The sequence below is a fragment of the Magnolia sinica genome, chromosome 13, assembly GCF_029962835.1.
Source record: "Magnolia sinica isolate HGM2019 chromosome 13, MsV1, whole genome shotgun sequence".
In the NCBI taxonomy this organism is placed as follows: Eukaryota; Viridiplantae; Streptophyta; class Magnoliopsida; order Magnoliales; family Magnoliaceae; genus Magnolia; species Magnolia sinica.
The window spans coordinates 3,408,747-3,430,591 of NC_080585.1; the positions used below are offsets into that span (position 1 = coordinate 3,408,747).

The 21,845-nt window shown below is 41.5% G+C and overlaps 2 protein-coding genes across 4 annotated transcripts; both read left to right on the forward strand.

Moving 5' to 3' along the window:
• Positions 1 to 339: 339 nt before the first annotated feature.
• On the forward strand, positions 340 to 4,641 carry LOC131222444 (O-fucosyltransferase 20-like). The gene is made up of 5 exons (XM_058217509.1): positions 340 to 1,045; positions 1,410 to 1,578; positions 2,677 to 2,766; positions 3,401 to 3,684; positions 3,771 to 4,641. Exons 1-5 carry the CDS (start codon positions 450 to 452, stop codon positions 4,273 to 4,275), a joined length of 1,644 nt encoding a protein of 547 aa, XP_058073492.1. The 5' UTR covers positions 340 to 449; the 3' UTR covers positions 4,276 to 4,641.
• A 5,152-nt stretch (positions 4,642 to 9,793) lies between these two features.
• On the forward strand, positions 9,794 to 18,899 carry LOC131222445 (outer envelope pore protein 16-3, chloroplastic/mitochondrial). 3 transcript variants are annotated; one of them, XM_058217512.1, is made up of 3 exons: positions 9,794 to 9,953; positions 10,896 to 11,247; positions 18,491 to 18,899. In XM_058217512.1, exons 2-3 carry the CDS (start codon positions 10,917 to 10,919, stop codon positions 18,628 to 18,630), a joined length of 471 nt encoding a protein of 156 aa, XP_058073495.1. In that variant the 5' UTR covers positions 9,794 to 9,953; positions 10,896 to 10,916; the 3' UTR covers positions 18,631 to 18,899. The 3 variants fall into 3 exon arrangements, with proteins under 3 accessions (XP_058073495.1, XP_058073493.1, XP_058073494.1); XM_058217510.1 differs by lacking the exon at positions 9,794 to 9,953 and adding an exon at positions 9,978 to 10,103; XM_058217511.1 differs by lacking the exon at positions 9,794 to 9,953 and adding an exon at positions 10,058 to 10,076.
• Positions 18,900 to 21,845: the final 2,946 nt, after the last annotated feature.

Here is a 21,845-nt window from a genome sequence, read left to right on the forward strand (position 1 = left end):
CCACAAAATGTTTTTAATGGTCAATAATCACTGTTTCATGTGGTGTGGTCCATTGAAATTTTTATATTTATCACTTTAGTAGTATGTCCTTAAAATAATCTTTAAAAATAGATGAACGGTATGGATATATAATACATTCATCTGTATGGGCCCGTATGGCCAGTGTATCACCCACATGGCTGGTTACGCAGTCGCAGCCAAGTCGCGCTCAGCCCGAGACTGTCCTTGGTGGCACGAGGATTCATTAATATTCTTTAATTAATTAATCTTTAATTAATATAATAATCGTTTTTATTCATATTCCTAAAATGTCCAAGTTCCGCGTTCCCGCCGCTGGTTATGACCGTTCGTGGTATAAAAGTCACCTCTCTATCTTTTTTCTGTGTCTTTCGGCAATAAGAACACCTCTTGAAGAAGAAGAACAAAGAAAACTTCAGAAACCCTCGCCAATGGCGAAACCGAAGAACAAGCTCTCCTACATCTCTATCCCTGCTCCGATCATACCATCTTTCTCCTCTTCTTCTCTCCAAAACCTCCTTCTCTCTCCCAAAAAATCCTCCAAAAATACTAACAGATTCTTCACCACAGCCAAAAACACTAGATTCTTCTTCCTCTTCCTCTTCCTCTTCTCCTTCATCGGAATGACCAGGATCGGCTTCAATCTCGATCCTTTCCTCCCATTTCCGCCAAATCCGTGCTCGATCCAGGAACAACTTCTACCAGCGATCCCGACCGTCGATTCGGTTCTTCCGATCTATTCGACTGATCACGATGGGGAGAAGGACGGAGAAGATGAGGGAGAGGCGGAGTTCTGGAAGCAGCCGGATGGGTTGGGTTACCGCCCGTGCTTGGATTTCAGCGTGGAGTATCGGCGGTCGAGCAAGGTAGTGGTGAAGGAGAGAACGAAGTATCTGATGGTTGTGGTTTCGGGAGGGTTGAATCAACAGAGGAATCAGATCGTTGATGCCGTTGTCATTGCCAGGATTCTAGGCGCTGCCCTCGTTGTTCCGATCTTGCAAGTGAATGTGATTTGGGGAGATGAAAGGTAAGACACGAACAGCTGTGGAATTTCTTTACGAGTTTTGAACTTTATGTTTTTCCTTTTTTTGGAGATTTCTGCATTTGAATTGACATATTGAATTGGGTTGAAAAAAGCGAATAATAGGTTTCAAAATTTTCGAAAACAAGGAATTTCCCTGCAATTAACAAATTTTCTGCGTTTCAATTCTTCACTGATTATGATTCTTCTGAAATGAATTCGTGGACGATCAGTTCTTTCCTTCCTTCAGAAGTATCTGATTATGGATATTTATAAATTTTAATTACGTCATATCTTTTTTTTTTTCAAAATTTTTATCTTTAAGAACAGAAACCTTGAGACATTTTTTTCCTGGTTTCTCTTTTTACAGTGAATTTTCTGACATATTCGATTTGGAGCATTTCAAGAGAACTCTTGCAAATGATGTGCACATAGTTTCTTCTCTTCCTTCAACGCATCTGATGTCGAGACCGGTTGAGGAGAAGCGGACTCCTCTCCATGTAACTCCCAGATGGATACGTTCAAGGTACTTGAAGCGGGTAAGCTTCCAAAATTCCTTCATCAACATACACCTGCATTCAGCTCGTTCATGCCCTGATCTCATTTGCAGCTCTCTAAGTTCATTTCCATTGATAAATGATAATGATATTTCTGCTTTCATATATAAAACAATTCAACTTAAGTCTTGGGTGGTAAATGATAATGTTGGCATCTAGTTTTCTAGGCAAATAAACTTCAATGCACTGTTAAAAACCCATTGCTCTCCCTCTGTAGGTATATGGTTTGGAGGCATATTTTATTTTAAAACAGAGTCCCAAGTTTCTTTCGTTATTTGTATTTGTATCTTTAGCTGCAAAATTCCCAGTTTTTAACAAAGCACTACCTAAAAAATCAACATTGGTTAGCTATGCGTATTCTCTTTCTTTTTAAAGAAGTTTAGGTCAAATTATTGAAACATTCCTATTTTTATCGATTTGTTCAAAACATCCCCAACTCTAAATACATTCCTTCTTTGAAAGAGTAAAGCCTTTCCATCTGCAATGCTATTGCCTGTAACTCTAGATCCCTATTGCCAAGATGCTGAATGAAGTTACTGAGCTGCCCTCAATATGAATATAGTACAAGAACAATGTAAACCTGGATGGTTTATTATAATGCATTAAGTATTGCACTTGTAGATTGCCCATCTACATGCAAGCACACATGCAAATATGTTAGGTGGACCACATTTCGTAGATCCTCTGGACCAAAAATTAGGTGGTAGACGTTTCTGCAGTTCATCTGTTCTTAGAGTATTAATTATAAGGTCTTTCTAGTTCACTTTGCTAGGCAGTTAAGAAGTTGAGTTCATTGTTGAATGTTTAATTATCAAATTCTATTGTGGGTACAGGCCTAACCTATTGCCTGTAGGGAGAGCTTGAGACCAATCTCAGCCTACTGACACCCTAGTTCTGGTATCCACCACTCAGTGATATGACATTCTAGTTGTGGCAGGACTTCAGTTTTATACACCGTGTTCTGTTTTGAGCCATTCGATAGTGCTTGCTTTGTTAATGATACTTTGGTTTTGTATGTCTCTCTGTGGTTGCTGATCAGCATGAAGATTGTCACTGATGCCTTTCTTTTCTCTATTACAGCTTAACAAGGAAGGCGTATTACTTTTGCGTGGACTGGATTCCAGACTCTCTAAGGATCTCCCTTCTGATCTTCAAAAACTTCGGTGCAAGGTAATTCTAATGTCTGCCCTAGCCCCTATCTCTTAGTTTTTGCTTTGCAATGGCATCTTGTCTGAGTTATTACCATACTAGGCATAACTGTTTACAGAGGTGGAACTTAAGAAACTATGATATTCTCCATGAGATATAGTGGCAGAATGTCACAAAAGAAAAGAAAGTAAAAAGGTCTGGAAATTTTTTCAAGTAATTAAAATACTTGCGTAGGCAACTCAACCCATTTAGATGGGAGTTGTAGTGGGTGATTTATTTCTTTTAAAGCACGGAAAAGACATTGAATATTACAAAAACTCCTTCAATTCATTGGAAACCTGAATTAAGTATTCAAATGCTGCAACTGAGTAAATCAGATTATATGGTAAGCTTTGCAAACTTGAAACTGTTCAGTCATTTTTTTAAATAAAACATTATAAATTCTGAATCATGTTTCGATTTTTAAAACTTGCATCTAATTACTAAACAGTTTCTCCATGAGCTGTCCATTTGAAGAGATTATCTGCCAGTTAGTAACCCATGTATGGCATATGTTTTAGGAACTTCCAAAATATACATTTTCATATTCACGACTGAACTTTCTGTTCGTTATTCCATGTTCTAAACGGCATGCTTTCATTCCATCATGTTGCAGGTGGCATTCCAGGCGTTGAGATTCTCAGCTCCCATCTTGGAGCTCGGGAACAAGCTCGTGGAGAGGATGCAGAGCAAGGGGCCTTACATTGCTCTCCACCTACGCATGGAGAAGGATGTATGGGTGAGGACTGGTTGTCTTCCTGGGTTGAGCCACGAGTCTGATAAGATCATCACCAATGAGCGGAAATTGCGACCAGAGCTCCTTACTGCAAGATCTAACATGACTTACCATGACCGCAAGCTTGCAGGACTCTGCCCCTTGAATGCGTTAGAGGTTTCAAGGTACATGTTGAAATCAGTTCATAGTCACGGATGTGTGGAAATTAGTTCCCATACATGTACTGACCTTTCCTTTAATGATGTTGTAGGCTGCTTAACGCTCTGGGAGCTCCAAGAAATGCAAGGATATACTGGGCCGGAGGAAGCCCGTTTGGGGGAGAAGAAGCGTTGCTGCCTCTAACCAGAGAATATCCCCATTTTTACAACAAGGAGAACATCTCCCTACCAGGGGAGCTGGAGCCATTTGCCAACAAAGCTTCTTTTCTCGCAGCCATTGATTATATAGTTTCAGAGAAGAGTGATGTTTTCATGCCATCTCATGGAGGAAACATGGGCCGTGCCATTCAAGGACACAGGGCGTACGCTGGGCACCGGAAGCACATAACCCCTAACAAGAGGGAGATGCTCCCTTACTTTCTGAACTCCTCTCTTCAGGAATCCGAGTTCAATAGGATCATAAAGGAGCTGCACCAGGGCTCGCTGGGACAGCCGGAAATGAGGACCGGCAAGCCTGGGAGGGACATTGTAGCATATCCGGTTCCTGAGTGCATGTGCAACGGCTCGAAGAACATGCGAAAAAGACCACTGCTCTGATTTGGATAAAATTGTGCAATTCATTCGGTGTTGGATTGTTAGGACACGTCGGCAGGGAGATGGATTTTTGCAATGTAAATATGGTAAATGTATGCAGTTGCATACATTTATACACGTATGTATGCATATATGATTGCACTCTTTGATGGATATGGGGAGGCGAGGGGAGGGACAGGGAGTGAAGGGGAGAGAAGTTGGTAGTTAGTCATGCCCATTTTTTTGTAGCCCATTCTTTTATTCTTTCTGGTAGAAGGAAAAAAAAAATCCAGAAAATATAATCTTATTCTTTATGAATCATATGCTTCCTTATATGCATGTACGGCTACGAGATGAATAATGCGTGTACAAATGAAGAGTATTTTGTTAGATGGTGTGCCTCATGTGACCAGTAGCACATGAAAAGTGACTTGCATTTCTGGTCCGGATTTTAGCAACAAGCATTTCACCTTTCCTCTAAATTTCCCTTCTTTGTATTTTCTCCCTTTCTTGCAACGGCCAAGGTGGTGCCTCTGGACCGGCTTTGGACGGGCTTGGACTAATTAGCTTGGCCGTTGGTATTGATGGCCCGTTCAAATTTTTAGGCTGGACTTGGAATGGCCTAGCCTTGGACAAGGCTTAGAACTAGTAGCTTGGCTATGGTCCACGCTTGGATCTGGCATGAATATCCCAAACAATTTGTTGGGCGGGCGCAGCTTTTGATGGGGACTTTTTAGGCTGGAGTTGGCCGCCTAGAGCATGCCTAGCTTGGCCCGAGTCTCTTAGGCTCAGATTTTAATTATAGGCCAGTCTCTCAGGCCAAGTTTAGGGGCCCAAACCCTAGCCCTCATGGACCAGGTGGTCGCCCCATTGTCACCCTAACCTGTTGTTGGCTGTGAGCGGGGCTTGGAGCATGGCATCCATCATGGCTTGGTCAATTTTTTGGGCTGGTCTTGGGCTCAGGTTATTGTAGCCCAACTAGCCCAACTCATCCCTGTCTAGCTTCATGTGTTCTTGTCTGCTATTCCTTGTGCATGCTATTTCAATTATTGGTTAGGCAACACATGCATCTTGCACGTAGATTTTTGCTTCCTATTTCTCTAAATGTCAGCTTCTTTGTTCATGTGTGGCCCACCTGATAAGATATAGATTAGGAACACTCCATCCGGAATAGGGATCAATTTCGACCGGGTGGGGTCAGCCCAGGCCCAAATAATTTTTTTGGGCTTTAGGCTTCGGCCTTCTAGGCTCATGTTGGCCTCAGGCAGCAGACCCATACCCGTAGCATTGCCACCCTTACGTGCATCTGCTGACTCAGTAGGTTGGCCCGGTCTATAACTCACTTGGGGCAGACGAAGATAACAAGTGCCGATCGCATTCACTCCTAATAGCAGGCCAATGCCCAAATTGGTTGGACAATCCTAGCCGTTCAATCAATGGGCTTGTTTTCTATCTTGCCTCCTCTTATGATCATTTTCTTTTCATTCGTTAACTTTCGCTGATTGGAAGGTTGAGATCGCTAGTTAGATGTGGATTGGGCATGGCAAGAAGAGACCCGTTTAGCTGCGTGCGGGCCCATGGGTTGATGATCCACACCGTTGATGCATGCTCTAAAACTACCCGCAGTCTATGTGATCTCTAGTTTGAGGTCTCTAAAACTTTCAGGGGTATATAGATCTGCAATGATACTATTCATCTAGTCATGCTTTGCATGATCCTATGAGAAGACCGATCAAGCAAAAGAAATTTAGTTCTACCCTTGTTACGCGGAATCAAGTGACTCTAGGTAGGTGAGTAAAGTCAATAAACAAATAAGTAGAAATAGCAATAACTAAAATATATAGAATGATAAATGTCGATGTAGTTTTCTGGTAGATCCTATGTATGAGCCTTCCCTTGACCTGTAGAAGTATAAAAGTGGGACAAAGGAGGCCCTGATTATTGCAGGGGGCTCTCCGATGCCTAAGTAAAGATTGAAGTCTTTGAGAATGGAGTAAAAATCTTCCGGAAAGAGATAACAGTCGAATATTATGATCTTTATTTGTATTTCATGTACCTTAATGGTAGATGGTACCTCTATTTATAGGAGACTCTGAATATGATTTCAGTTGAACTTTTTCCTAATTTCATGGCTGTAATGCAGGATTCTTATGAGATGAGGGATTCCCAAGATTATCAGGATCCGATATTATCCCCCAGAGATCTCGATAGATCCCCCGAAATGTTAGGAGTTTATTTGAATCTTTTGGGTTGGCCCTGGGTCGGCCTTGGCTCGGGACACAAAGCGGGCCCTGACTCTAGTCACGAATCATCCCTAGTTATCCGTGAGCCATCGAGAGCATCATGGCTTTGTGGTCATGCAACTCCTGACTAAAAGTCGATCCGTAACTGACCTTTGGCCGAGCTATGGTGATCCGTAATCGACTGTCAACTGAGATATGGCCGATTCATAATCTACCGTCAGCTGAGATATGGCCAATCCATAATTGACCTATTGCTGACTTATGGGCTAAGTCGGTAGCACATGGCTATTATAAAAGGCGTGCTCTTTGTGTGTCCTTATAATTGCATCATCCTCTTTGGAGGTTGCACTCTCTGGATACACAAGTTTCACTCGATCGACTTCTGCCATTTCAATAGAGTTGGCCCATTCCATAAGCTGACTTGTCGACTTGTCCATTTTTTTCCTCTCATAATAAATAATATGCTGGAATGTGTGCAATGAACTGCATTCTAGCTTGATTAAGATGTGAGCAAGAAAAAGAAAAACCGGATACCTTTTTTGGTAAAAAATGATAGCTGGACATCCCTACTCTTAAGCTGGCAAATTCTTTTTGACAAATTGACTTCTCTACAGACGGCTTTGTGTTGAGCAGGATTTAGGCATAAGTGTGGCAGCATTTTGCATATCCTAAATGGCAAAGCCCCCCTTCTGATGGGTTTATAGACGTAATCTTGAACTCTCTGGACTCTCTACTACTGTTGAACGGGCATTGATAGTCGAATTTATAAAACTAAAATTGTCGGCTCCTGGTGAATAGACGATGGAAACTTGACAAACTTCGGATATGCAGGATCTGTTAGAGGGGATCCAGATCCATGGTTGGCGCAAAATGGTGCAAAGTTGTCGTCGGCTATATGTTTTCCTTCGGTTTTGGCCCAACGGCTGCAATTTTTCCGTCTTCCTCGACTTTTTGTGGCTAATTCTGAGTTATGGGGTCACAAATCATGTGATCTAAGCTATTCATTGTGTTTTAAAGGGGCCTGCACCTATTATTTTCTTTTTGGCTGACTTTTAAAGTCATGTTTGGTGGAGAAGTGCAACTATATTAGACTATAGCTGAGACTCTGAATTTTGGCAAGTGCTAATCAATGGCTCTTGTTAAGGGATTAGGAGTTGGAAATCTCTTAATCGGGATCAATAATCCTAAGCCTAAGGTTCTACCTCTAAATTTGATCAACGTTTGATGGTAATCGAAATTTCTAGGTGCAATTTTATTGAGGTATACCCAATCTACTCAAGTATAGTGTCTTTGTGATTTAGGTCAGATATCTACATATCCCAACCCTTATATAATTATACTATAACAACAGACTGTCAACAGAAAATTCAGTAAGGGGACAATGGGCTGGACCGCACGCCTGGCCTGAAGTGCCCAACCTAGCTTCTGAACACGCTCAGACATACTAGCTTGGCCTATGGGCTGGGCTTGGTCTCAAATCATCTTCCGCCCAAACCCAACCTGGCCCCGACCAAGCCCAACCCGACTTCATTTGTACATATCTCACATACTACAAATATGCCATTCCACTCCTTGTTATGCAACCGGTGCATCTTGAATGTAAACCGTTGGTTTAATTCATCGAAATTTTTTTTTTCTTCGTACTTGTGTGGCCCATTTGATCAATGGATAGATTAGGAACACCCAAATGGGAAATATTGATCTTATCAATTTTCGGGCTAGTATGGGTCCAACAGGAGCCTAACCAATTTTTCCTGACTTAGACATGGGCTTTTCTTCTAGGCGGGCCTTGAGGCTTCAGTGTTGGGATGGGGTGGGGAAGAAAGCATGCGAGTTGCACGGGACCCCTGTTACGAGGAGCTCTCCGATGGCCCCACAGTGATATCCGTATAACATCCAATCCGTCCATCAGTTCCGCAATTTCATATTAAGATGCCAACCCAAAAATAAGGTAGATTCAAAACTCAAGTGGGCCACACGACAAGAAATAGTAGGAAGGAAGCACTGATGATTGGAAATTTCTTGAGGCCCACCGTGATCTTTATGTGCTATCTAACACGTTCAAAAGGTGATTTCCACCAGGATGTTTGGAAAACTACATATGTCATCTGATGCAAAACTTCTGTAGGCCCTACTAAGGTTTAAATGGGGAGTTTTCAATCCCTCGTGTTCCCTGTGGTGCGGCCTACTTGAATATTTGACACTTTTCTTTTTCGGTAGGCCGAGAAAGCTTTGGGTCAACCGTGCTCAATGAAACAGAGTTGATAGGAACTCGCGTCGGATCGAGTACTACCCGCGAAGACATACCTGAAGACGGACAGTTCTATTAGAACTTAGAGGCTATGTGAAGCCCACACTGTCATATGAGTTTTATCCAAACCGTCCGTCCATTTTGAAAGATCCTTACAGGGCGTGAGTGTAAATATGAGGTAGAACGAAGTGGACCACAGCAAAGGAAGCACCGGTGACAATGACCCTACTGTTGAAACCTTCTTAGAGCCCACCATGATTAGATCTGGATAAAGGGAAAAATATAAGTATGAGCTCAATCCAAAACTTCCGTGGCCTACAAGAGGCTCACCACGGTAGTCATTCAATCTCCATTGTTTCGTAATGTTGTGGTTCACTTGATAACTAGATTTGCCTATTTTTGGGCTCATAAGTTAAAATAAAATTTCAAAATGTATGGACAGCTTGGATAAAACACAAACACGGCAGGGGCCCCACAGAACCCCTTACAGGACCGTTCCCCTCTGCCAGGTCCCCAGGGGTACCACCCAATCCCCACCTATCCCAATGAGGCTCATGCATGTAATGAGATGATAAAACATTAGGTACTTGGCAAATGTTGGAGTCACTAGCCCAACCACGTCCAAAAGCCTCTCCGATCCAACTACTTGGGTGGATCTTTGACTGTGGACCCCAAATTAACTTATTCAACTTACAACCACGCCGTTCATGCGTTTGGAAAGACAATTTTAGATCATGATTCCAAAAATGAAGCAGATCCAATTCTCAGGTGGACCATATTACATTGGTGAATGACCATTGAAAACTTATTATGGGCCACAAAAGTATTGTATAAGCTGAAATGTTTTGATCTATTTTCGACCTTCGTAAACAGGTTGGACGTCAAATAAACATTCCGTTAGCCCAGAGAACCTTTTAATGGTGGGTATTCAATAACTATTGTTTCCTTTGGTGTGGTTCATATAAGATTTATAACTACTTAAATATTTGGTTTATTCCCTAAAATTATCTTTCAAAACTGATGGACAGCTTGGATTTAAGGAATATACATCAATATGGGCCCCACAGTCAGGGATCTACACGCCTTGGTGGATCCGGGGATCCACCGAAGCTGCGACCTCGTTGAGTAATGTGGTCGTGCTGCTGCGGAGGGATTTTCAGAACAGCGCCCGGACTCTCTTGCTCTCTCTCGCTCTCTCTACTCTCGCTGTAAGCTTTCATCTACTTATTCTCTCTTTTCTCTTCGAATCGATTCATCTGCTCGTTCTCAATTTCACCAGATCACGTGAAAAATTCCTCGAATTCTAGGGTTCTGATTGTCGGAGATTTGGAGTACTCTTTCATCTCTTTCCATTTTAGGTTTTCGATCTTTTTCTATCTTTTTATTCCTTTTCCTATTTTGAATCTTGATTTAGCGGAAATCTTCTTGTTGGATTATTTATTTTTTTTCGGTTTTATAGCGGCGTTGTTTGATTTGTAGGGTTTTGATTTGTTTCTGTTTCAATTGAGTTGGGAAATGATCTTGCTAGGTTTTTTCGTATTCAGAGGCTTTGTTTTTACCGCATCGTTGTAGTTCGTGATTCGTTTTTATCGTGGCGTGTCGTCTGGAGAGGAATTGTTCAATACCCGATTGAGCGGTTCGTTTGTTCCCGTAGGCTGTACATGTGGATGGCCACCTTTAGGTTATCTAAACCGTCCATGTGGTTTGGACCCATCAATGATGGGAGATACACTGAAAATCTCCCCATTGAACTCATCCTAACATCTGATTATGCCCCTACTGAAATTTGGACAATTATCTGCAATTGTCCACTTGTACGCTATCGACTTGATGTATTGGATCGTCTGATAGAGATGTTTAGACACAGACCATCCTGTGATGGGAGCCAGCCAGATGAATGGTTTAGGTTTTCCAGAGTCTGGCCTTCCTCTACCATTGCTTGGTTGATCAGTTACAGACGCGCATGGTCTATTCCAAGATGGGACCACCTGGTGAACGGGTTAGATTATGCAGAGGTGGGCCCCACATGCCCCATTGCTTTCAAACTAAGGAATGCCAATTCTTTTGCTCTACCATCTTATAATGCCTCTCAGGCCGACTGGTTTTTCAGTCAAATTCTGAAGTTCTGATTTCTTTGTATTCTGATTCAGTGTCTGGTTAGAAGGAAAGAAATGGATCCTTCAGAGCTTAGGTACTTGGAGAATGATGATACTCCAACCATGAAGACGATTAAGGGTGCAACGATGGGTTTGGTCACCGGGACTATTTGGGGAACAGTCGTTGCTACATGGTATGATGTGCCCCGTGTTGAGAGGAATGTTGCTCTCCCAGGCCTGATGAGGACCCTTAAGATGATGGGTAACTATGGGCTTACCTTTGCTGCGATTGGAGGAGTTTATATTGGCGTAGAGCAATTGGTGCAGAACTACAGGATGAAGAGGGACTTAGTTAATGGCGCAGTGGGTGGTTTTGCTGCTGGAGCTACCGTTTTGGGTTCAAAAGGTAATGATCTCTTTTGAGTTTGTTTAGTTTTAGCTTATTATCATTGCGAGAAGTTTCGAAATTACAAGTTTGTTATGGGAGTAGTAAAAGCGTGAGAATCTTATGTCGTCTATCAAAATAAATAAATAAAATTTCTTGAATTTTCACAGTTAGGAGATTTTTGAACTTGAACTTCAACATTGTTTATATTTAAGATAGGTCTATACTCCAACGTTAAATGCATGTCTAAGTTTGTTATCAAGTATAGACTTGTTGCATGCACTTACAACATCCAGATCTTTGTGGTGCCTACTCATATCCCAAAAATCGCTGCAATCAGATGAGCTTAGCTGCCAATTGGAGGTCTTTCTTCCATGAAATGTCGAACATTGGTTAGACTTGTCCATTATTAATCCTCAAAAGTCATCCAATTGGTGGCTAGGATAATCAGATCACTTTGATGTTTGGGTACTCCCTTCAACAGTTGGACCCTGTAGATGAATGGACCGGATCTCATACATATGTGCAATGCCCCTTCATGATAATCTAAGCTACCTTTTGAATATGTTGTGTTGTGGCAGATGTATGGATAAAATCTTTATGACCTGTTCCTGAAACATTTGTTGGGATGTAATGTAACCCATGATGTCAGGGCTTTAAGAAAATGGTATCATGTGAAGGCACAGATACAAATACTCAGGACTTAATAGTTGTTCACAATTAAAGGAGTCTGCTAGTTGCATAGATTTTTTAAAAGAAAATGAAAAATGAAAAAAAAAAAAAAATTGTCCTTTAAGAGCTTTACTACACCCATGTGCATGAACAAGTCAGCTAATGCACATGCCATCAAATCTGCCAGTATGGCAGACATGAAATATCTAAGCCATCCATCTTGTGGGAGTCCATTGTCTGTAGTTTCGGTACCATTACATTTATCACTAGTTGGGGATATGGAAACATGTATCGATATTTCCGATATTATCACTAATATCAGGAACTGTATCGTTGATGAGGGAAACATAGGGAAATGGTGGAATTTCTCAATTGAACTTCAAAAGATGCTAAAATACACATATTTGCATATTTAGAAATTAAATAATTGCAAAAAAAGATGTATACATAATAAGTTTCACTTTAATGGGGGTCTAAAAGCATGTAACATTGACTCATGGAAATATTAGGGAAACATGAGACAATTGTGGAATTTTTCAATGATATTCCAAGAGATGCTAAAATACACATATTTGAATATTTAAGAATAAAATATTAGTGAAAAAGACGCATATTTGCATATTTAGGAATCAAAGAATAAGTTTCCTTTAATGGGGCCTAAAAGCATGTATCGTTGACTCAAGGAAACATTGGAGAAACATGGGAAAAATGGTGGATCCATCCATCCGTCCATCCAACCATCCATCTATGCATGCACATACATACATACAAACACACATGTGTGCATACACATTTACATACAAACATAGGTACACACACACATCTATCCATCCATTCGACCAGCTATCCATCCATCCATGCATACATATACACACATACAAACATGCATTTCATCATACAAACATGCACCCATAAAACAAACTTTGAAATGATTTTTTTTTTCAATAAATAGGTTTTTGGTGATATCGATACATTGGTGATACATTAGTGATATTATTGGAATATCACCAATACATTGGTGATACAGCTACACATAGAATTTACACAGTCGAAAATATTGGTGACATGTTGGCGATATCGATGCATTGACGATACAAGCGACACCTAGAATTTACACAGTCAAAAACATTGGCAATATTGATACATTGGTGATACTTGGCGATAAATAGCCAATACCTAGAATTTCTAATACTACCAGTGTTATTGGTATCTCCGAGCTAGAGATACGAATAATATGGTGGATATTATCGATAATATCAGGAATACTCCGAACAATAGGTGGGGCTCACCGTGTAGATGTTATTGCCACATAAAGGTGGTACACTTTGTATGCATGCCATGATATTAGAAATAAGTGGTCGAAATAGAAAACTCCGGCTGATTTTTTTTCACATCCATACATTTGTTCAATTAGAAGTGGCCCACTTCAACAGCGGACTGTCCTGATTCTTGAGATAGGGATTCTACATAGTTATACCCTTCTGATGGACGGCTGCGATATTTCACCTGGCTACCATGCTAGCATATGTTCTAGCGTGTGCATTAGCTGACTTGCACGTGTGTGGGCTTCGCAAAGCTCTTCTTTGAATAGACATTTTTGTCATTATCTGCCTGTTGGATGAGTCATTCGATCATTTGATGAAGAAGGTCCATATGATCATGTTACCACAAATCCTGAAAAAAAAAAAAAAAAAAAAAGAAGAAGAAAAGATTATACCAACCAATTCCATGTTTACATCATGTAATTATGAAAGAAAGACCCGAAATTTAATTTCAAATCAATTTTCTTTGACCTGATAGTGTCACCACTTATGAAGCAGATAGAATGGCCATTTGCTCTCTTCTTGTTGGATCTACCTGATTCAAAGCTCCTAAAGGCTACATAAACATGCCCATGCATGCAGGGAGTTGGCTTCCTACTTAAGTGATAAATTTCACAGCCACTCATAGGCTCCATATCATCAAATCTTACTGGCATCCCAACTATTATCCAACTGGAGGCTGCCACATCAGCAGATCCCCTTCCTGGAGCCTCCACCGCCTTTAAGCCGTGTACATATGCAAACTCAGGCTTATGCTGTCATCTTTGCAACCATTTACACCCTACATGAGGCTCTGTTACAGCACTCACTAATGCTTTGAATGACAAGGCACCCCTGATGAGCAGTTGTTGTGTTCTTCTTTTAGTCTTACACGTCTATACAACCCAAAAGAGTGTTAATCAGGATAAGCTTGACTTCTGAGGACTTTCTTGCAATTCTCAACCAGACTACAGATTACTTTGGACAATTTACCGTGTCTGAAGTTAAGCCATTGGCAACAAATACCATAGTGTTCCCAGATCTACAAACCTTGTGCTATTCCACGGGGGTGCATTTGTCATGCACACATCCCACATAGGGATTCATGTGTTCATTTTTTCAAAGCCCGAAAGCTAGAAGATAATCGATCACACATGCCTTATTTGTAAGTTTTAGAGTGTGGCAGAGGACTACGAAGAAGGAAGGAGCTTACTGACGGGGAAGGTCGGGGAATAAGAAGAAGTCTAAGATCATTGGTAGTTGTAGGATACCCCCAAATGATCACACATACACATGCAGCACACTTTTCTTTATGTAGGATGTACTTTGGTTTTCACTTTTCAAAGGGTTTCTTTATGATATGTGATTTATCAGCTTGTGGTATATTTTGGTTGGGAATCCTCTACAATTAAGAAAAGCCCTCTAAGTGAAAATTTTGAGTCATATTTGAGCATTCTTCTCTTTGCAAATGATCATTCTATAGGATAAGAAAGCACTCAAATTTGGTTGCAGAACCAAGTGGTCATCACCCTCCAGATGGACTAGAAAAGCCATTTTATCCTTCCACTACCATTCTTCAAAATGCTGCAAATCCCGGCTTGGCTCCAATCACCACATTGATCTAGAGCATCATTCTTGGTTTTTTGAAACTAAAGGACCTTATCCTCTAGAACTCTAAATGTCAGCAATGCAATTCTGCCACATCCCACATGTGCACACCCCATAAGTATGCACAAGAAAAGGCCCAAATTTCTTTATTTAGTTTGTTTTTAATTACCTTTCTTGCATATTTCTATTCTAGGAAATATATCTCTATCCTAAGAAATAAGTGTTATTAGATATTCATGTTTAAGGGTTCTCTTATTTTGGGGCCCGCTTATCATCTCTTGTCTAATCCATTAAGAGCTAAAGAATTAAGACTTTTTGTTCTAACACTTGTTTTACAATAAGCTTGTTTGGTAAAATCACTTTTTCAAAACCCATAAAAGCTCTTACTTGAAGTATGTTTGGTAAAACATTCAAATAAGAGCTTTTTTGGGAGTAGTAACTTTCATTTTTAAAAATTGCAACGATTGCATCTCAAACAAACACACCCCATCATGCATCTCACCTTGGATGTGGGTTGTCCATCAAGTGGGGCCCACTTGATGTGGGACGTCCATCATGTGAGGTCACACTTTGATGTGGGCCATCCGTCACGTGGAGCCGACATTTAATATCCACCGTCCATTGTGGGGGGTGCACCCGATGGTGGACAAGTTGACGAAGGCAACAATATAAATATGGCCTCACAAAGCATGGTAGACAAGTTGAAGCTGAAGACTCAAAAACATCCCATGTAGTACTAGATTGCGTGGGTGAATAACACGTTCATCCCCGTGACCAAGCGGTGCGTAGTAAACTTCTCCTTGGGTCATTACAAAGAATCACTTGGGTGTGACATTATTCCAATGAAAATCACGCATATATTTTTTGGCCGCCTATGGATATACGACAAAGATGACTCATAAAGGTCACATGAGCACCTACACCTTTATGTACGAAAGAAAACCCATCGTTATCAACCCTATGACAGATAACAAACTAGAAGAGATAAAGTCGGCTTCCACAATGTTGAGTATGGCCAAATTCGTGGAGGAAAGTCAAGAACCAGGAATTATGTATGTTTTGGTGCGATGCAAATACAAGATGCAAATTAGTATAATTAGATTTCATGTTTAAGGGTTTTCTTATTTTAGAGATCTTATCTACTAAGGAATTCTATTTTACACAGAGGAAACCTTGTAAACAACTCATTATAAATAAAGAATGGGCCTTATGGAGTAAGGCACTGTTGAATGACATTTTCTTGCAGCAAGTTCTCTTGTTTCTCTATAGAAGCATGTTGAGGAGGGAGTGGTGATCTCTTGTATAAGACTAGAAGATTGTTGAGCTTGCTCACAGTTTTCGTATCTTTTCTCTTGTGTGATTCAAACTTTCAATCTGGTACATTGAACTTCATTGCAATTAGTTTCTCGTTGATTTGGTTGCATTAGTCAGTTGAATGTTAAGGAGCTCATCCTCTTAGATGCAAGTCATTCAAATTATTTCCTTCTTTTTCTTTTTGGAACATGGCCTTCAAATTGTTTGTTCAGAACCAGATTAACCTGGATCTCATGTTGCTCTGATACATGGTTTGGGAATGGGTATGCAGTATGCTGCTACTTCCAATACATGGTACAATAGGGGTAGGATCATGTGGGTTGCTCTAATACATGTAAATCAAGAATAATACTTTCACTCTATCCTTTCCATTCATGCCTATGCTTAAGTCTATTGCCAGGCTATACCAGATTTGATACAAGCTATCTATCAACTGTACAACACGTGCATGCCATCTTTGGATTACATAGGATCCATGTGCGCCCCACCCTCTATTCAGTACATACACTAAGTTGATACAATATAGTTTTATATACAAATCCATATTGCAGTTCATATATGGATTGATGGAAACGTTACTACTATAGATCATGTATGCATAGAATTATGATACAATCGTAAAGGAGTAGGTGATCTAACGGCAGAAAACCATTCGGATGATTTTGTTAAATGCGTACATCTGATACGATCATGACTCATGAGTCATGATAGAATCTTAATATGGATTGATTCCTAATTTATTAATAAACGCAAACACAGATTCATGACTGCTGATGGTGTAACTTAGATTATTTATATTATAACAATTAATGTCTGGTTACTTTTTTCATGCTCAATGGGCTCATCTGGGACTGCATGCACTTCATATCAACTGTTTGCAAAATTCCCTCTGTTGGTAGCATGCAATAGTTGATCTAAGATGCAAGTTCCTCTTTGTGGGTAGCATGCAATAGTTGTGCTAATGTATATTGTGGGGCCTGATCGTGTTAGTATGGGAGTTATGATGGTGATCATGTTTCAGGGGGTTCCCTGCTATTTTTAGCAGCCGCTGCTCGAGCATGATACTTCATGTGTGTGCCTGTGTGGTTACTTCGCACTTAGCAGTTTGCCTAGCAATTGCCCCACCATGACCCTGCACCGCTTGCTAGCCCTCTGGGCATGGATGTAATAGTTGGACTAGGAGTCAATACTGGGGGGTCGCTTGATCAACTTTCTGCATTTTTCCGGAAAAGGAAGGGATTCCTTTCAACTGTTTTCTGTGAAAACCCCGAGCAACCACTAAATCAAATATCCTATGGTAGTTTCAGCTTGGAACAGAATCTCGTCATGCCGTGACCTCCCATTTTGAAGGACCACCAAGACTAGACTAGAGGAGACCCAGGTGGTTCAGCCACATTCTCTAAATGGAATGGCTCATGACGCCCAGGAGGCCAGGACTCAACTCTGAGAGCAGGCAGATCGGCTTATCATTGGAGGTAGCATCAGGAGGGCTTTTGACTTCGCCTCCAGAACTCCCACTGCGAATTGATCGAAAACTTGTCTAACCTAATGGCTAAATGACTGTTAAGACCACATGTATTTTGCCTCCTGAAGAGGCAATCTACCAGTCCCATTCTAGCAATAAATTTGTTGAGACCCCACATGCTTGCTGTAACCCCCGATCCTCCTGTTATCTTTAGAGAACCGGATGACATTGAAATCACCACGTATACACCACGACTCCCCAACAACCTGGAATACTCTAGCTTTGCCCGAAACCCCAGTCTGGGAATTGGAGGATTAGGGCCGTGGACAGCTGTCAAACAACAGCTCGAGCTTCTCTGCATCTATCTGATATAACGAATAGCGATCACTGCCTGATAAAAAAATCAACCACAGACAAGACTCTTGAATTCCATGCTTAACAGCATACCACCATGTCTCCTCTCAGATTTTTTGCTTACCCAGACGGCCTGTGTATGCTCCAGATCTCCCTAACCTTTATTTTAGTGACATCCTGGTCTCCTGAAGCAAAAGGGTGTTTGCTTTGTTGCTGCAGACCAGCTCTTTCACTGCCAGCTGCTTTGCATTGCTACCCAAATCTCTTAAATTCATGAGGCAATAATCATTTTGGGACCAGCATAAGTTGGATGACCATACTGTTTAAGCCATGCTTAATTTTCAACGAACATTGCATCATCAGTGTCTCTCGCGCATTGTAGTACCATCTTTAACTGTTACTACTTTTATCAGCATCTTTATTGCTGTTGTTTGCCGCATTCAAAATTTAATTGAATTCTATTCGTCTAAGGATTGGGGCCCCTTTTTTTCACCCAATTCATTGTCTACCATTGTTATTTAACTGGGGACGGGTGTTGTCAATTTTGCAGCAAGGAGCATTCCGACCGCAATTTCTGCCGGAGCCGCTTTGGCCGTTACTTCTGCACTTCTGGATGCGGGCAGTCAAACAACAAAAATCGATACGGGTAAGGAGTATTACGCCTACACTACCCAGAAAAGGCCTTCTTGACTTGATAATCTCCCCTTTTACTGCCAGAAAGTGTTTGTCTTGGGAGACAGATTCAAACCTTGCTGCCTGTTTTGGAATGGACCCTTTCTTTCTTCTTTCTTTTTAATTCCAGTTAAGAGCTGTAGCCGGCCCCAATTAGTTGGGATAAGGCTTAGATGATGATGAATTCCTGTTAAGAGCTGTCGTGATCTGTTTCTGCTGTTGTAGATGCCCCCTGCATGCCTGCAGATCTTCAGACCAAATTTCAAAATAAACCTATTCTCCCTCCACTTGATTGTTCCATGGCATCACGCAAGACGCAACTGTTACTGTTTCAGACCATTGTGTTTGTAGTTTGTTGGATGCAGATTGCCAGTCCTCTTTTAGACTCCATGATCTCTTCCTTTGTCCATCTCATCACCTCTTTCCATCTTCTGTTGCTCCTTTTAAGATGAGGCCGGTCCATATTGGTTGCCCACTGGATGGATGGTTCAGATTACCACACACTCCGGCCATCTGTACAGCGGACATGATGCAATGGGCTTTTCTTTTTTCATTTGCTTTCGGTATCAGATAGAAAATTGCCCATGATGGATATAAAACCACCGTTTGCCCCGTTCTATTTGGGGTGTCCATCCAATGGACGTGCTGCAACGATCCAAGCTGTCCGAAAGTGTCCGACAAGCATCCATCTGCAAGTCAACCTTAGGAAGATGGCCATTGCATAGAAATGAACCTCTTTAAGCTGAGAGGGACTAAAGGTTTCTGATGATTGGAGGCTCCAGATCAATTGGCTGTTAAGGCCCACCGTTGATGGGGAATGCTGCCCCAAAAATCTCCCAGACTACAATTTCCTTCAGGGTCTATTAGAGGTCGAGATCATACTATGAGTATTATTTCTTAGGCAGCGTTCATCCAGGTTAGGATAACAAACCAATGGTCTGGATTACCGAATGATGGCCCTCACTTGTTGGAATTGAAAGCCCAGGTAAATTATGCAAATATGCATGCCACGTGTCATTTAATTGCCCTTCTACGAAGTGCACTGAGTGTATTGGAAGTGCGAAGGCGAGATTTTGGGGCGTACACGGAAATTTTGTGTGCGCCCGCACCCCCGCCTGTTCTTCCAGCATGCCCAACCCTGGAGGTGCCATGGTCCACGAATCAGGCGGGTCCTCCGGATCAGGTGTGGGCCATGTTTACATTGAATGTGGATCATTAGTCAATTTTCTTGATCGCCCCTTTTATTTCCCTGTGACGCACTTGATAAAGTGGCGTATGTTTGCCCATTAAGGAAGGTATTGCATGATGAACGGTCCAAATAAGATGTGTGATTCCTGTAATGTTCATCTTTCGGTTGGTCGGTTTAGCGGTCAGCCGAGTGAAAATGCCCCATACTCAAACGTGTTGGTCCCACCACCCTAGGTAACTTATACTCGATACAGCAATGATCCACATTCTACTGAAAAAGTGGCAAAGATCGATGGCCCAGATCTTCCAATCTGAGAGATTTCGTGGTCCATGATGAATGAACCAACCAGCTAAAACCCTGAACTGATTTCTCAATGGGTTATCAGGAGCTCATGATCCTCAACTTATCGGGGGGCTTGCTCGACCGTCCTTTAGACCGTCTTTTTATGCCCCACCAATTTATCACCGACGGTTGGTTAGGACCCTTCAATCGCCCTGATTATAAGCTATACTCTTTCCACTGTGGAGTGCACAATTTGGAGCTTTTGGATTAGTCCACGTATACCATATGCCAGGTGGATGAATTTGCTCCATTTATCGGAGCGGGAAGGATGGGCATGAGAGGCCTACCATAGGTTTGTGTTGGACTATCATTGTGTCTGTCTTTCATCAAAGCCGTTCATCAGGTGTGACTCACCGGGATGCAGATAAGATTTTTTTTAAAAATTTTATATATATATATATATATATATATATATATATATATATATATAATATAAGAAGAAGCTTGATCCCAACTCGGGTGGGCCACTAGCTGTTCTAGGCGAAAATGTACTCTGTATTTATTGGTGTGGCCCGTATGAGTTTTCTAACAGGCTGATCTTTTGTATGCATGGTACACATAAACATTATCCCCCACCAAAAAGGTTGGGTAACCTAGGCTCGGCAGGTGTTGTAGATGATTCCGGTTCAACCAAAATGGGCGGACGCAAATGAGGCCGGTTCCTCTGCAACGTTTGTAGAATAAACTTGGACGGTGCGTGTGACCCACCATGATGTGTGCATCACGTCAATTCCCTTCAACTTCATTCCATAACCCAAAAATCAACCCGATCCAGGATAAAGGTGGGTCACACCCCAGGAAACGGTTGGGACTCCGCCCGCTATTGAAACCGGTTTATTGTGTACGGCCCACCGTGTTTTCTGTATGCTATCCTATTCCATTCAGAAGGTGTGCGCCACCACGATGACTGGACATCCCAAACATCAACCATCAGGCCATTCCAAAGACTCACGTGGACCATCCCTATGTGAACTTAGAGGTTTGTGGTATGGTTTTACATGGTGTGGCCCATTTAGTTTTGAATCGGACTAATTTTTGGAATCCCCGTAGAGCATGAGCGGACGCATATGATGGACGGGCTGGATGTCATCACAGTGGACCACACACTATGATATAGAGGACTATTCCACAAAGGTCGGAGAGATGCCGACCTACCACAAGTACAACCGTAGCTAATCGGAGCCAAGTGAAAATAATAATAATAAATAAATAAAAACATTGATTCTTTGGCAGACAATGGCAATCCATGCACGTGGAGTCACTGTTCGCGTAGGGTATAGGCGTATACGGTATATCAATCAATCCACACTCAAAGCCGAATGCACCGTCAGCGGATTGTTCACTGAGTAAAGTCAGTGGGTCTCACTGTGATGTATGTGTCTTATCTAAGTCATCCATCCGTTCTACCATATCATTTTAGAGAAAAATCCTAAAATTGAAGCATATTTGTAGCTCAAGTGGACCACACTACCGGAAAACTGTAAATTGAATGCTTACCATTGAAAATAAGTTGGGGCTGCATTAAGGTTTAGATCAAACTGATACTTTTATTTTCCCTTCATTCATGTTTGTATGACCTTATGAATATACTGTATGATAAAGAAACATCACTGTAGTGTGGTACACTTGAGCTTTTGATATGGTTTGATTTTGGGATAATTTTTTACTATAAACCCGGCCTTCCACTCACCTTCATTTTTTA